The 15,022-nt window shown below is 36.5% G+C and overlaps 1 protein-coding gene across 1 annotated transcript in view; it reads left to right on the top strand.

The window, feature by feature from the left end:
* Positions 1–15,022, top strand: part of rorb.S (RAR related orphan receptor B S homeolog) — a 148,663-nt gene that overhangs the window by 120,736 nt on the left and 12,905 nt on the right. Inside the window, exons 3-4 of the mRNA XM_041580148.1 lie at positions 2,168–2,309; positions 4,498–4,896. Coding sequence (XP_041436082.1) covers positions 2,168–2,309; positions 4,498–4,896 — 541 coding nt within the window. The remainder of the gene's footprint in view (positions 1–2,167; positions 2,310–4,497; positions 4,897–15,022) is intronic.

Raw genomic sequence — 15,022 nt, forward strand, 5'->3', positions numbered from 1 at the left:
ACCATATTAGTGGCATCACAGACACCAAAAATAATGTTCCAAAAGAAGGCAAAACAGTTGGGTTTTTACTTAGTGACTACACCATAAAGTGATTCAAGATGGTTGCTGTTGTTTGGAAGGTAATCTCAACCACATAAAGCATTTTGCTCAGCTCTGGTGGTCACCCTACTGCAAGCATTTTTTTCTGACTCTCTCTTCTCATCTCTACCCCTCATGCTAATAAAATGCAATGTTTACACTTTGATTTTGATTGAAATGCCTTTTTTTCACAACCATGATGTCTCCAAAACCTGATTTGTATGGACACACCAATAACATAGACATTAAGGGGGTTATCAAAATCCAAGTTTTTATGATTTTTTTTAATACAAAAAAAGTCAGACCAAACAAGAATACATGATTTTCCCTTATTTATCAATTAAAAACAACTTGAAAAAATGGGATCAGAAAAAACTTGGATTGTTGAGTGAAAAACCCAATTTTTTTGTGTTTGACACTAAGGGGCAGATTTACTAAGGGTCGAATATCGAGGGTTAATTAACCCTCGATATTCGACTAGGAACTAAAATCGTTCGACTTCGAATATCGAAGTCGAACGATTTAGCGCTAATCGTACGATCGAAGGATTATTCGTTCGATCGAACTATTTAATCCAACGATCGAAGGAATGTCCTTCGATCAAAAAAACACAGGCAAGCCTATGGGGACCTTCCCCATAGGCTAACATTGAGTTCGGTAGCTTTTAGCTGCCGAACTAGGGGGTCGAAGTTTTTCTTAAAGAGACAGTACTTCGATTATCGAATGGTCGAATAGTCGAACGATTTTTAGTTCGAATCGTTCGATTCGTAGTCGAAGTCGTAGTCGAAGGTCAAAGTAGCCCATTCGATGGTCGAAGTAGCCAAAAAAACACTTCGAAATTCGAAGTTTTTTTAATTCGAATCCTTCACTCGAGCTTTGTAAATGTGCCCCTAAGAATTGTAGTTTTTGTGAAAAAATATATTGTGTGCATTGTGTGTATATATTTATATATGGAATTCTTGTAGTACTAGATAAATCTAGGACACAATGATGTATTATTTACTTCGTTTCACGTATCTTAATTCCTGTAGCAACTTCTCTTTGCTTCACTACCTAATTGCCTAAATCATGCAATAACTGTACAGTAGGAAGCACATCCTTATTTACCCTCTACAAAACTATGGGCTATCGTCCTCTCCAGCAGCGTCGTGGTGATATCACAATAAAAGTCAATGACACACTTTTCAGATGTAAACTCTTTTTAATGACTACAGTATAAAGAAATAAAGCTAACAACCACAACCATGTAATTGGGATAGAGGGAAAACAAGTAGTACCACTTAAACCGATGGTGTATTAAAGAGCAATCTGTAAAATAGGCTTTATAAACAAACACCAAAAAAAAAAAAAACTCGAAAGAAAGTGTAAAGTAGTTCGAGCAGTTGGAAAAGAGTTGAAACATTTGGATAAAACAGATCAGCAATTAAGAGATGCAATTTATATGAACTGCATTATCTTTAAGCCTCACAGAAGTCAAGAAGTCTACTTCAGTTAAGTGACATGCTTACAATGAGCATATCAGCAGTAATTTGATTTAGAATTTTTAAAGTATTTTTTAAAACAATAATATTTTGGTTAAGGATGGCTGAATGACAGTGTGTCTTGATGTAATTAGTGATGGGTGAATTGCTCCCGTTTCACTTCGCCGAAAAATTCACAAAACTGGCACAGAATAGTGTTGATGCACCACGGTTTTGACACGAGTGACTTTTCCAATGCACGTCCAAATTTTTTTGACGCTGGCAAATTTTTCGCGGGAGTTTCACAAATGTATTTGCTGGCAACGAAACGCAGAAATTCGCAGCTTATTTATTTAAACAATAGTAGTGTTTCTGAAGCAAACACAACAGTTTTACCAGTGCAGGGCAACACTGCATTATATTTTTATTCCTTTAAAACACTTTAATTTTTTGATGTTACTGTTCCTTTAACAATATTCTCCCTAAAACTTCTTTCTTGATCATAGTATTGCTTTAAAAACGTATATTTTGATTGTGTCCTGATGACTATATTTGGGACCAGAATATTCAATGCTACATTGATTTATGATCCTAACTCTTCCCTTAATTTATTATGTTTCTATATTCAGGGATTCTTCAGGCGAAGTCAACAGAATAATGCCTCTTACTCCTGCCCGCGGCAGAGAAACTGTTTAATTGACAGAACTAATAGAAACCGCTGTCAACATTGTAGACTGCAAAAATGTCTTGCACTAGGAATGTCTAGAGATGGTAAGTCTGCTTCCTTTTTTAAATGTTATGCCTTTAAACCTCTCCCCAAAGCCCTGGAGATAGACACAGTAGGAACAAATAAAACAGCAAAGTGTTGGATAATGTAAAATATGTACAATAATTCTGATAAAATTGGCATAGCAAATAAACTGTCTCTGTGCAAAGGTGAAGGAGAAGAAAGATATCAGCCATACTCTACAAAACCTATATGCAGTTAAAAAGTTCTTTGAAGGGTTTCTTTTAGAAAAGCTGTTTTATGCAGCAATATTTATGGAAAAAAAAATGGGGTAGAAAATTAATTTTAACACTCACTCTGGACAATGAAAAGCTGGTGTCATTGGGACTTGGTTGTTAGCATTGCTGCCTTGTAGCACTGAAAACATGAGTTCTGTTGTGACCAGAGCACTGTTCTCTTCATGTCTGGTTGGGTTTAATTCAGGTACTTAGATTTCCTCCCAAGCTCATAAGACAGGCAGGTTCATTGCTTCACAGAGTTAGTTTTTTTACCATGTTAGATACCTTAGATTGCAAGCTCTACTAGGACAGGCACTGGCATGAGTAATGATCAGTCTTTGAATGCACTGCATAACATGTTGGTGCTATATAAGTAAAGCATAATGACATACTTACACCAGCATTCACAAAATAGATATATTTTTATGATACAATATTTTTCTTGAATACCGTTATAGAACACACGTCCCTATTTCATATACTTTACATGGAACAAAACAGCATAAATATATGCAAATATTTCTTTTAGTCAGACTTAACTAAAGCCAACTGTTCCAGATAGGCCCTAAGGAATGCATTAGCAGAAGGATTGTAACGATTGTAATGTCTGGTCTATTGATTGCATCAGATAACAGTTAGATGTTGGCAGCTAAACAATGAATGAGTTTAACAGACTCTTTGGAGCACTGCACTCTCTTCCAGTCTTTGTTGTACTGAAACATCCCTGTCCCGGCCAAAGAATTAGCAGAACAATTAGTCTCTTCACTGCAGACAAAACTGTCTCTGAGCGTTTCATGGCTAAAGCTTTCATGGCAATTTGTACAAACAGTAGCACAGTGGGGTACACAGTATATGCTAAATGACAACCTTATAAAGTTTATAAAATCCCACCATTCCACAGCATTCACAACATGAGTGTTTATTATCAGCACTTAACAGAACATACTGTAAGTGGCACTCTGGAGGAAAATGGGTCTTTTTTGCAATATGCAATAGTCAATGCATTCAAGAACAAATTTTAACATAAAATAACATATATGATACAGTTTACACTGAATGAGCAATCATTGCATGAATGACGTCCCTTTTTCTCAAACACTTGAGACTACACAATTTGCAGCAAGTGTAATTTATGGAAAGGGGAATTATAACAAAAGTGTATTATCTTATAGAAAATAACTTTAATATGTGTTGTAGATAGGTAAAATATGTAGGCAATTTCCAAATTGGAAACCTTTTTAAAAACATACATAATATTCCGCTGCCACCTTCTTCATCCTCTTTTTTTCCACTTCACTGGGTATTTGATAAGGCTACATACAGGAGGGGTAGGAGATGGGCAGCACATAGGTATCCTCTGGAATGCCCCAACTTGTGCATTGTTCAGAACATTTAAGCTGAGGACGTTAGGGGTGGCAAGATAATAGACATTCCTGTAATTAATGCCTAAAGTACAGGGCTTCCTTGTACCCGCTTGAGCTACGATTTGCATCATGCACACATCTTTCCATCAGGTGTAATTTGCAGAGGTGCCAATGATGTGGGTGCAAGCTGTTCTATTGTGTATACGGGAATTGTGGTGTCCTCCTATAAAACTGTATCAGGGTAGGAAAAGATCTGGCATCAAAGTGAGTTATTTTGGTAATACAGAACTGGATGGGTGTGATTTTCCTCCTTCCTTTTTAGTTCTTTTAAGTAACAACAGGATAGATTTTGACTGAGGATTTTTTTAGGATCCCATTACTCTGAACAGGGGTTTATTTTAAACAATGTATTTTTAAATTATTTCTTGTGGTAAGCATAGCTGGTAGTAAACCTATTTTAGATCTTCCATTTGAAGTACAGTGTGCATTGTGTAAAAAAAAGTTCTCAAATTATTAAGATCAATTTATGAAAAATATCTTCAGATGATTTTTATTGTTATTGATACTGCATCCTTTTTTTCCCCTAACAGCTGTAAAATTTGGAAGAATGTCAAAAAAACAGAGGGACAGTCTTTATGCTGAGGTCCAGAAACACCAGCAACGATTGCAAGAACAGAGACAGCAGCAAAGTGGAGAAGCAGAAGCCTTAGCCAGGGTTTATAGTAGTAACATCAGTAATGGTTTAAGTAATCTCAACAATGATACAGGAGGCACTTATGCCAATGGACATGTGATTGAACTTCCCAAATCGGAGTACTACAGTGTGGATTCTGCTCAACCTTCCCCGGATCAATCTGGTATAGACATGACGGGAATGAAACAGATAAAGCAAGAACCCATCTATGACCTTACGTCCATACCAAACTTATTTATGTATAGTTCTTTTAACAACGGACAGATCTCACAAGGAATAAGCATGAGTGACATAGGTAAGTAAATCCAGGGTGATGTACAACCACCTTTTTTAAAAGTTATTGCTTGACAAAGCTGACAGTTTCCATAATAATTGAGCCATTGAGTCTGTAGGCCATGCTACCTCATTTAAGCAATACTGGTTGGTCTGAGGAAGTGCCACTGAGAGTGGAACAAAACTTGTTTGAGGATAATGAGGGCTGGGGAGGGAGGTACTACTGGTGGACATGCTTTGCAGAACCATTTGGATCTGGTGCTCATAGTAAGGTTTAGCAAGATTCATTTATGGTTATGCTGTGTCTTTGAATCAGTCTCTCTTATCTAGGTGACCTTCCAGACAACATCAGTGTTCACTACTTGTTGCTTAAAAAGGTCTGTTCCATTTGCACTTATAAAAGTGTTGTTAAGCAATTGTTTTTTTTTTTTTGCTTTTTATGTAGTTCATATTCCTGGGACGTAGCATGAGGTACAGGAGTTTGATCTACAAAGATCTGCAGAAGGTATGGATGGCTTTCTTCTAGTCATCCCTTCTTCAGAAGGCAAATTAAAAAGAGAAGAAATGTCTGGTCCATCTGTGCCACTGCTTTATGATGCGATACATATGGTGTTGCAAATGGCGCTCTGTACAAAAGAAGAAATGTAGAATGTAATATATAACAGAAATTCATTAATCACTATATATCAGTTGCTATTTTACCTCCAGATAAAAATACTTTCAAATATACAGTAGAGTACTTATAAGTATTTGCTGAAATGTGCTTTTACCATCTCTGCTAATGAGACCTGATGGAAGAAATGTAAATTGGCTCTAATTATACAGCTTTTTCACCAGTACTGTGCTGATTGGTCCGGGACAGTCACATGTCTGTCAATGTGTTCCCTGGCAGCGGAACTTCCTCACGGCATCAAAAATACAAAGTTGATCGGACTAATGCTGATGAATTAAAGCTTTATTTTTTACCAAACATTAAAAGTGCTTAATGTCCATTATAACTGACGCGTTTTGTGCCCTTTGGCACTTCCTCAGAGTATCTAATTAGACTTATGAATTATGATCTTTGGCAATGGTGCAGATAGAACCAAATATACATCAATTTCTCTCCCTCACATTAACAGTTAACTGATTGCGAAGTTAGAATATGGATTTACCCTTTGCTAAACAAAACTGACTAGGAGATGTATCAGTACACACAGTTTGTTTAGAGCTAACACAGAATACTTTTGAATGAAGTCTAGTGATGTAGACAGAGTGTCTGCCAGAATCAGTTTCTGTTTTCATACCTGTCTGTAGGCAACGGCGTGAGTTCCAACAGGTGTAAATAAAACTTCACTTAGTAAGTGTTCAGCTGCAAATCAGTGTACACCCTCCTCTTTCCTCATTCATACTTATCAATAAACATGAGATAGCTGATAACTTGTAGAATGCTTGTGTATTGTGAAGAACTGAATGGATGACTTCTGTAATGAGAAGATACAGTAGACTGATGCTTGTGCTGAATCTGAGACAATTTACAGTACATATTTTGTTTTTACTTTGCTATATTTATTATTTGGGGATACGTTTTAATTTTACTCCTGAAAAAATATAATAATGGCTTGTTTAAAGTACTTTTCAGCAGCGTTTAAACATTTTTTGGGCCAAAAGCTACCTTTCACTAACAGGAGGCACAGGCATATCTCCTGCAGCTGAAATACTCAGAGAATGAGTGCCATTAGCCTTAAGCTTATGTTTAGAAATTCAAGAAAATGAATTATCTGTAGCAGAAAGCATTAAGCAGTTTTATGATTGTACAATTAACAACCATCATGTTTAGAATATGTAAAAAAACAGAATATATCTTAAACATTCTTAAACACATTATAAAATGCAGAAAGGTCTATTACAACTGTTGTGCACCTGCAGCAAATTAATGGATCCAAATGTAAACATTGGGGCAGATTTATTAAAGGGCAAAGTGGCAAATCCTGGAGAATTGTCACTTTGCTAGCGAAAGAGATAGATGCTAGCGGTGATTCACACTCTATCGCCAGGCGAATTTTTGCTCTTCGCAAATTCACTAAAATGTGGATTTTACTGACCGTTACCTCTTTCATCAGACTTGCCTTCGCCAGCTCAGACCAAGCGAAGTGCAATGGAGTGCATAGATGTTCCTGAATCATCAGTTACTTACATCGTATTTTCTGAGTGGAAAAACTTCTAAGTTCAAAAAACGCTGGCGTCTTTTCCTTTTTTCAGGGTGATAGGCTGCAAAAGTCCTAAAAAAATTTGGGGTTTCCCCCATACATTTTCTAACATATGGGAACATTATTTTACAGTGGGCTCGTGTGTAGGGCATTAAAACAACTCTATTGACTTTATTAAGGTTTCCTGGACATGTCTAGTTGTCAATGTCAATGTAATGACATGTAACATAAAGACGTCCATTCAACTTTAAATTTCCCAGCGTATGCAAATTAGCCTGAGCGCAAGACCTCTAACAAATTTGCGCTAGGCAAAATTGAACGTGGGCGCATCTTCGCTTCGATTTGCTCACATTGGCGAAGTAACCCTAGCGAACATTTACGAGATTTATTAAACTCCAAAGGTGTTAAAAGTCCGAAAAAGAAACTACTCTAACTCAGACCTGTCGAGTTCTTGTAGTCAATGACAGATGTCCCGTTGATATCCTGATCTGTGCTGTGTTTTGTTCAACGATCCTGGTGCCAAATCTGAAAAGTCAGAGGTTTCATGTGTCAAATCTGGAAAAGTCACAGTTTTCAGTGTCAAATCCCAAAAATTCTTACAATTCAGATTTTTTTCACAAGTTTACTGAGCTTTTTCCCGCACAAGAAATTTTCAGAAAAATTTATTGATAAATAAGTGGGAAAAGTCCACGTGGATTTGGTCTGAGTAGTTTTCAGAAAATAGAACTTTTCGGATTTTAAAAATAACCCCCTTAGGGGCAGATGTATTAAGGGTCGAATATCGAGGGTTAATCAACCCTCGATATTCGACTGGCGAATGAAAATCCTTCGACTTCGAATATCGAAGTCGAAGGATTTTGCGCAATTTGTTCGAACGATCGAAGGAATAATCGTTCGATTGAACGATTAAATCCTTTGGATCGAACAATTCAAAGGATTTAAATTCATCGATCGAAGGATTATCCTTCGATCAGAAAAAACTTGGAAAGCCTATGGGGGGTCAAAGTTTTTTCTTAAAGAGACAGTACTTCGACTATCGAATGGTCGAATAGTCAAACGATTTTTAGATCGAATCGTTCGATTCGAAGTCGAAGTCTTAGTCGAAGGTCGAAGTAGTCAATTCGATGGTCGAAGTAGCCAAAAAAATACTTTGAAATTCGAAGTATTTTTTATTCTATTCCTTCACTCGAACTTAGTGAATGGGCCCCTTAATGTTCAGGGACATAAAGCTCCCTCTGTACCTTTAACGAATGCATATGTATTGTAATGCCCCTTTCCTTCTGCAAAGAAAATGCTCTTAACTCAAGATGCTATGTTGAAAATAAGCAAAAATATTATATTCTGCTTGTGTTGCAATTTATTTTTTCATCTGGAGACAACATAAACATATCTGAATATCATAGATGTTTGCAGAAACCTGTAAATATAGTTGTCAATTGGGTAATTTGGTAAAAGGGATAGAACTTCTGGTCTAATTTTAATATAATATATGGCTATCCCAAAAAAACACTACTTTGCATGCACTCAAGAGCACTAGCACCTTCACCAAAGAGACAAGTAGTCCTTCTGATCACCCAGGTCATACAATCACAGCCAAAACAAACCTAAACTATAATCACTTTAGGGGGCAGATTTATCAAGGGTCGAAGTGAATTCGAGGGAATTTTCGAAGTAAAAAAATTCTAAATTCGAAGCCATTTTTTGGATATTTCGACCATCGAATAGGATACTACAACTTCGAATTCGATTTGAAGTAAAATAGTTTGAATATTCGACCATTCGATAATCAAAGTACTGTCTCTTTAAAAAAACTTCGACTTCAATACTTCGCCAAATTAAACCTGCCAAAGTGCTATGGTAGCCTATGGGGACCTTCTACAGCATTTTTCTAAGTTTTTTGAAGTCGATGTAAAATCGTTCGATCGTACGTTAAAATCGGTCGAATCGTTCGATTCTAAGTATTTAATCATTCGATCGAACGATTTTACTTCGACCACAGAATACACAAATTTGATGAAAAAATGTTTGAATTTGATATTCGAATACAAAGGATTTTAATTCGATGGTCGATTTTCGAAGTATTTTTTGCTTCGAAATTCAACCCTTAATAAATCTGCCACTAGGTCTTCTCCCTATACACCACACCTCCCTCTTAGTTACTGCTCAGCAAAAGGAGTATCCTTATGTTTATGAACTCATATCCATCTTCATGTAATGATCACCTAAATTAACAAAATGTCACAATATTCTTAACCTTTCAGCTCAGGGTAAATCCATAGCAATCCATTCTTTCATAGTAGTCTTCAGATTATCAATGTTAGTTTTGTGAACTATTTGTGGATTTTATAAAAGCTGTATTTGTGTTTTGATCGTTACTATGGGGGCTAGTAATCTGCACCTCTCTGTGCCATCAAATGGAAAGCACAGCAATTAAATAACTGGAATCACTGATTAGGAAAAGCCAAGAAAAATATTTATTGTTCTTTAAGCCCATAATTTATCAGTACAATATTTCCTTAAACAACATTCATAATGTAGTTCAATTTAGGGGATGTTTTTTAGAGCTTCTGCTGGCGCATGTTCTCCCAATTTTTTTACTGGACCTGTATGGAAATGATGGCATACATAGTGCTTCCAAAAGTTTTGTCTCGCAGACAATTAATATCTCCACGGACAGACAACAAATTACTTCAGATAACTCCCTATAGATTTGAACACCAATTCCCTGTTTCCAAGTAACAATCACCTCACACAGGTGAACCCATAATACCAGATGAAGCATTTTGTAACCTGGCTGATAAGCCTGAGAGAGAAAAGCCCAGAATTGCTACATATGCCATTGCCTTTAAGTAAAGGTGTCATGGAATTTCACTTACCAGAGGCCACTTGAGATAAATAAGTTAAAGTTTATTTGACATAAGCTCAGTGGATTTGGAACTCGCAAAGAGTCAAAACCCTGAACAAAGGAATCAAAGAGTTTTTATAAACTTGGGAATGTATAACATAAGAAGTATAGAAAAACAAAGAGCTGCTCATATAACCATATGTTCTTCCTCAAGGTCAAGGTACTAATAGCCAAGCTAGCTTAAGAACTTAATCCATCCAATTGGGGGGGGGGCTCACATCTGAATACACAGAATTTTATTCTCTCTCAAAGGTAAATCATATTGAAAAGTCCAAAAAGAATTGTATTGCACATTGTCACTATAGACTCCATAGGAAATCAAACAGTTTATGTACAGTATGGGGCACATTTACTATTGGTCAAATATCGAGGGTTAATTAACCCTTGATATTCAACTGCCGAATTAAAATCCTTCAACTTCGAATATCGAAGTCGAAGGATTTTGCGCAATTCGTTCGATCGAACGATTGAAGGAATAATCGTTCGATCGAATAATTAAATCCTTCGATTCGAAGGATTTTAATCCATCGATCGAAGGATTATCCTTCGATCAGAAAATTGTTAGCAAGCCTATGGGGACCTTCCCCATAGGCTAACATTGGCCTCGGTAGGTTTTAGGTGGCGAACTAGGGGGTCGAAGAAATTTTTTAAAGAGACAGTTCTTCGATTATCGAATAGTCGAATAGTTGAACGATTTTTAGTTCGAATCGTTTGATTTGAAGTCGAAGGTCGTAGTCGAAGGTCGAAGTAGCCAATTCGATTGTCGAAGTAGCCAAAAAAACATTCGAAATTTGAACTATTTTTCCTCTATTCCTTCACTCGAACTTAGTGAATGGGACCCTATATGTAACCAATAATGCCTTATTAGAATACAATGATATGACTGCCCCAATTAGGATTCCATCAAACTACAGACAAAAGGCTAATGTTGACACTTCTGGAAAAAAGGCATTTATTAATAAATATATTTACGCTTATACAGCATACTATGTTAGTAGAAAATTGTTAGCAAGCCTATGGGGACCTTCCCCATAGGCTAACATTGGCCTCGGTAGGTTTTAGGTGGCGAACTAGGGGGTCGAAGAAATTTTTTAAAGAGACAGTACTTTGATTATCGAATAGTCGAATAGTCGAACAATTTTTAGTTTGAATCATTTGATTTGAAGTCGAAGGTCGTAGTCGAAGGTCGAAGTAGCCAATTCGATGGTCGAAGTAGCCAAAAAAACATTCGAAATTTGAACTATTTTTCCTCTATTCCTTCACTCGAACTTAGTGAATGGGACCCTATATGTAACCAATAATGCCTTATTAGAAGACAATGATATGACTGCCCCAATTAGGATTCCATCAAACTACAGACAAAAAGCTAATGTTGACACTTCTGGAAAAAAGGCATTTATTAATAAATATATTTACGCTTATACAGCATACTATGTTAGTTTATGGATAAACTATTACGTTTCATTTCTTTTGATATTTTTATTCCTTATTTTTCTTGGTTTTTTTTTACCAGTAAGTGACAATTTTTTTACAATTTAATTTTAATGACTATTTAATATAATAAGAAATGATCATGAGTCTTTTAAAAAGGCAAGGTAGTGTGAATAACTGTTGAAATAAGTTAAATCAACTGAACTTGTGTTTTTCTTGAAGAGGTTTTCACCAGTCAACCAACTCAATTGAGAAAGCCAATTGCAGGACTGGTAAAACGTCTTCAAGAAAAACACAAGTCCAGTTGATTTGACTTATTTCTACAGATATACCATGACCTGGATTAATGAGAACCTTCCCAAACAGGGTGTAGATAAATTATTACCTCTTTAGTTTTACAATTATTATTGTTATTTATTAAATTAATATATCCAACATAATGACTGTAGCCTGTCACTGTTAATGATTCAATCAATCCCAAACAATAAATAGCTGAGAAACAGCTAATGATTTCATCAGATGTAAATCTGTATGCCTTTACAGATGCGTGTTTATGCTGCCTAATGCATGCTATAATGAGCTCTGTTACAGATGCTTATTTGCCATTTTTCATTTTAGATGTGTAGTGAGAATGCATTATGCCAGACTCCATTTTTAATTTAATATTTCTTAAATTCAAACTGTATAGGGAATATACCCTGTAGTAAGATCCATTTAAAGCTGGACTATTAAATCATTTGTTCTGTAAGAATTAATGGGTTTTCACAGTATGAGAAATTATATGTTTATTGAATTATGATTACAAAACATTTGCCACACTTCTCATAGCTATTAGTCTACTTATCTTGATAAACACAGCTGGGGTGGCAGCAGCATTATTATTTATGTATTTACTGGTAAAGGCAAAACAAAGCTGAAACAAATTCACAGTCGTCACACAATGCAAGTTTGTCAGCCCTTTACAACTTTAAATATTCCAGGAGACATTACAGCTGAAAGTAAATAATGCTTATTTGGATGGCATCCAGCCACATGCAGCTTTTTTTTTTACAAGCACAACTTGTATTGGTTTAAAATGCAAATGATTCACAATAAGTTTACTAATTCGAAGAGGAGAAAAATCACCAATTCAGTATACTTCTCTTAACTGTAAATATTTTGGTGCAAAAATACACTGACACTACATAAGATGTACTAAGTTATTGCTTCACTATTCCATTATTTATGCCAGGATCTATTGCCACTAGTGATGGGCGAATTTATTCGCCAGGCGCGAATTCGCGGCGAATTTGCGCGTTTCGCCGCCAGCGAATAAATTCGCGAAACGCCCGTGAAAATTCGCGGCAAAAATTCGCCGGCGTCAAAAAAAAAAATTCCGAAAAAACGGACGCCGGCGTCAAAAACGGGCGCCGGCGTCAAAAACGGGCGCCGGCGTCGTTTCGCAAATTTTTCGCCGTTTCGAGAATTTCGCAAATTTTTCGGCGAAGCGAAACGGCGCAAATTCACCCATCACTAATTGCCACCCAATAGGAATGAGCACATTTTTTTTGCCTGATGAAAATTTGCAGTGAAATTTGGATCTTTGAACTCTGAGCTATAATTTGTTCTTTAATTTTTTTTTTTCTGGAAAAAAATTTTTTTTCACGTGGCGAAACAATTGAGAGGAAACACTACTTCAATGCATTTAGTGTGAGAAAAAAAGCCCATTGACTTCAATGCATTTCTCTTGAGGGGAAAAAAACAATAAAAAAATTAACATTGATTTCAATGCAGATTTTCCACAATTTCGCCAATTTTTCAGCAAAGTGAAAGGAGAAAGTTTTGCTCATTAGTACCACCAAGAGCATGGCATTGTACAAAATAATAAAAAAAAATTTGCAGTGGGTGAGATCAAGTTTTACCATGATCAGGATCCATTAGTCATTCAAACTGGAGAAGAATGATATATTTATTGTTGCTTAATTCATTGCCAGTAATTCATATAAAATGAGATATTCACAACATTCTTAGTTGATATAATTGATTACAAGTAAATATTTACTACATCAACATATGTGCTAATAAAATACTTAATACAATTGTAAACCTTTCCTTACTACACTTCTTGTAGACTCACTCTCTTAAACAGCTATTAACCCTTTGAATTCCAGGGCCCTGAGCTCTCTTTGAGTATGAAAGGAACTGGAATTTACAGTGCAGTGCCTCCACTAAGTGAGTCCTGAGGATCACACCTCAGGGGAATTCCACTAGGAAAATAAAACACACAGTTTGCAGTAAACCAATTTAAAGGCTCTTACACATGAGTGTTTGCGTCTGCGTTTTTCACACTGAGTGCGAAAAAACACATATATTGCGCTTAAACACATTTTTTTTGCTGCAGTTAAGCAGGTTTCTTTTTGTTCCAAATGCAACTCTCTATTTTCTTGATAGCAAAACATGTGTCAAGTGCAAGGGAATGCAACATGCTGCGTCTAAACAAACGCTCTCAAATGGAGGAACACGCAACTCAGAACGCTCATGAGGACAGCCTGGCACAATATAATGGAATTAAACACTTAAACTTGTGTTTTAACGTGCATCAAATGCATAAGAGAGCCAGAAAAAATGCCTGAGCCCTTAACAAACCCCTGGCACAGTCTTTCAATGCCACAGTCCCACACTCCATTACAGGTGGATTAATGCAGATTAACACAGTTCAGTTCAATTCCCTTACCAAAGAGCTACCTGCCCTAAGGTACCTTTCCATTTGGATTTGATAGCTGCTACGATGTGAAAGGTACACTAGCAAGACCTGTCCTTACACCGGGGACGCACAAGGATTTCAACAGGCATCCAACAGCTGAACTGGAAGCAGGGTAACTTCTCCCTTTTGTCTGAAAACTCAAAGCTATCCAACTGAGTACCACACATACAGTCTCTCTGTTACTGCAGCTCTTTTAATCACACACTGCACTTTCACTTCTCTGTAACCTTGTGCATTTGGCTCCAAAGCAAGTCATTTCCCTGGGCCCAGCCAATTGGATTGCTCTCGAGTCTATAACTGGGCCGGATGATGTCACAGACAGAAAAACAGGGGAAAGACTTGTCTGATGCCCTACACAATTTACTTTTAATTCACTCACTAGCCATAAATGCTTTTGCAAAAGTTCTATTTTTGAGTCCCCAAAAAATTTTCAGAGAATGGAGATGACCTTATTTGCCACCAATTAGAAGCACCAAACTTTATGATAACTGGTGCTACATTCACATTTATACCCTTTTGTCAGTTCTTTTGAGTTACATAGCTCTCTGTACCTTTTGCCCACATTTTACTGTATATGTTTAAATTAAGCTTAAAGGGATACTGTCATGGGAAAAAATGTTTTTTTTCAAAATGAATCAGTTAATAGTGCTGCTCCAGTAGAATTCTGTACTGAAATCCATTTCTCAAAAGAGCAAACAGATTTTTTTATATTCAATTTTGAAATATGACATGGGGCTAGACATATTGTCAATTTCCCAGCTGCCCCAAGTCATGTGACTTGTGCTCTGATAAACTTCAATCACTCTTTACTGCTGTACTGCAAGTTGGAGTGATATCACCCCCCTCCCTTTCCCCCCCAGCAGCCAAACAAAAGAACAAT

Source organism: Xenopus laevis, chromosome 1S (assembly GCF_017654675.1).
Source record: "Xenopus laevis strain J_2021 chromosome 1S, Xenopus_laevis_v10.1, whole genome shotgun sequence".
NCBI lineage: Eukaryota > Metazoa > Chordata > Amphibia > Anura > Pipidae > Xenopus > Xenopus laevis.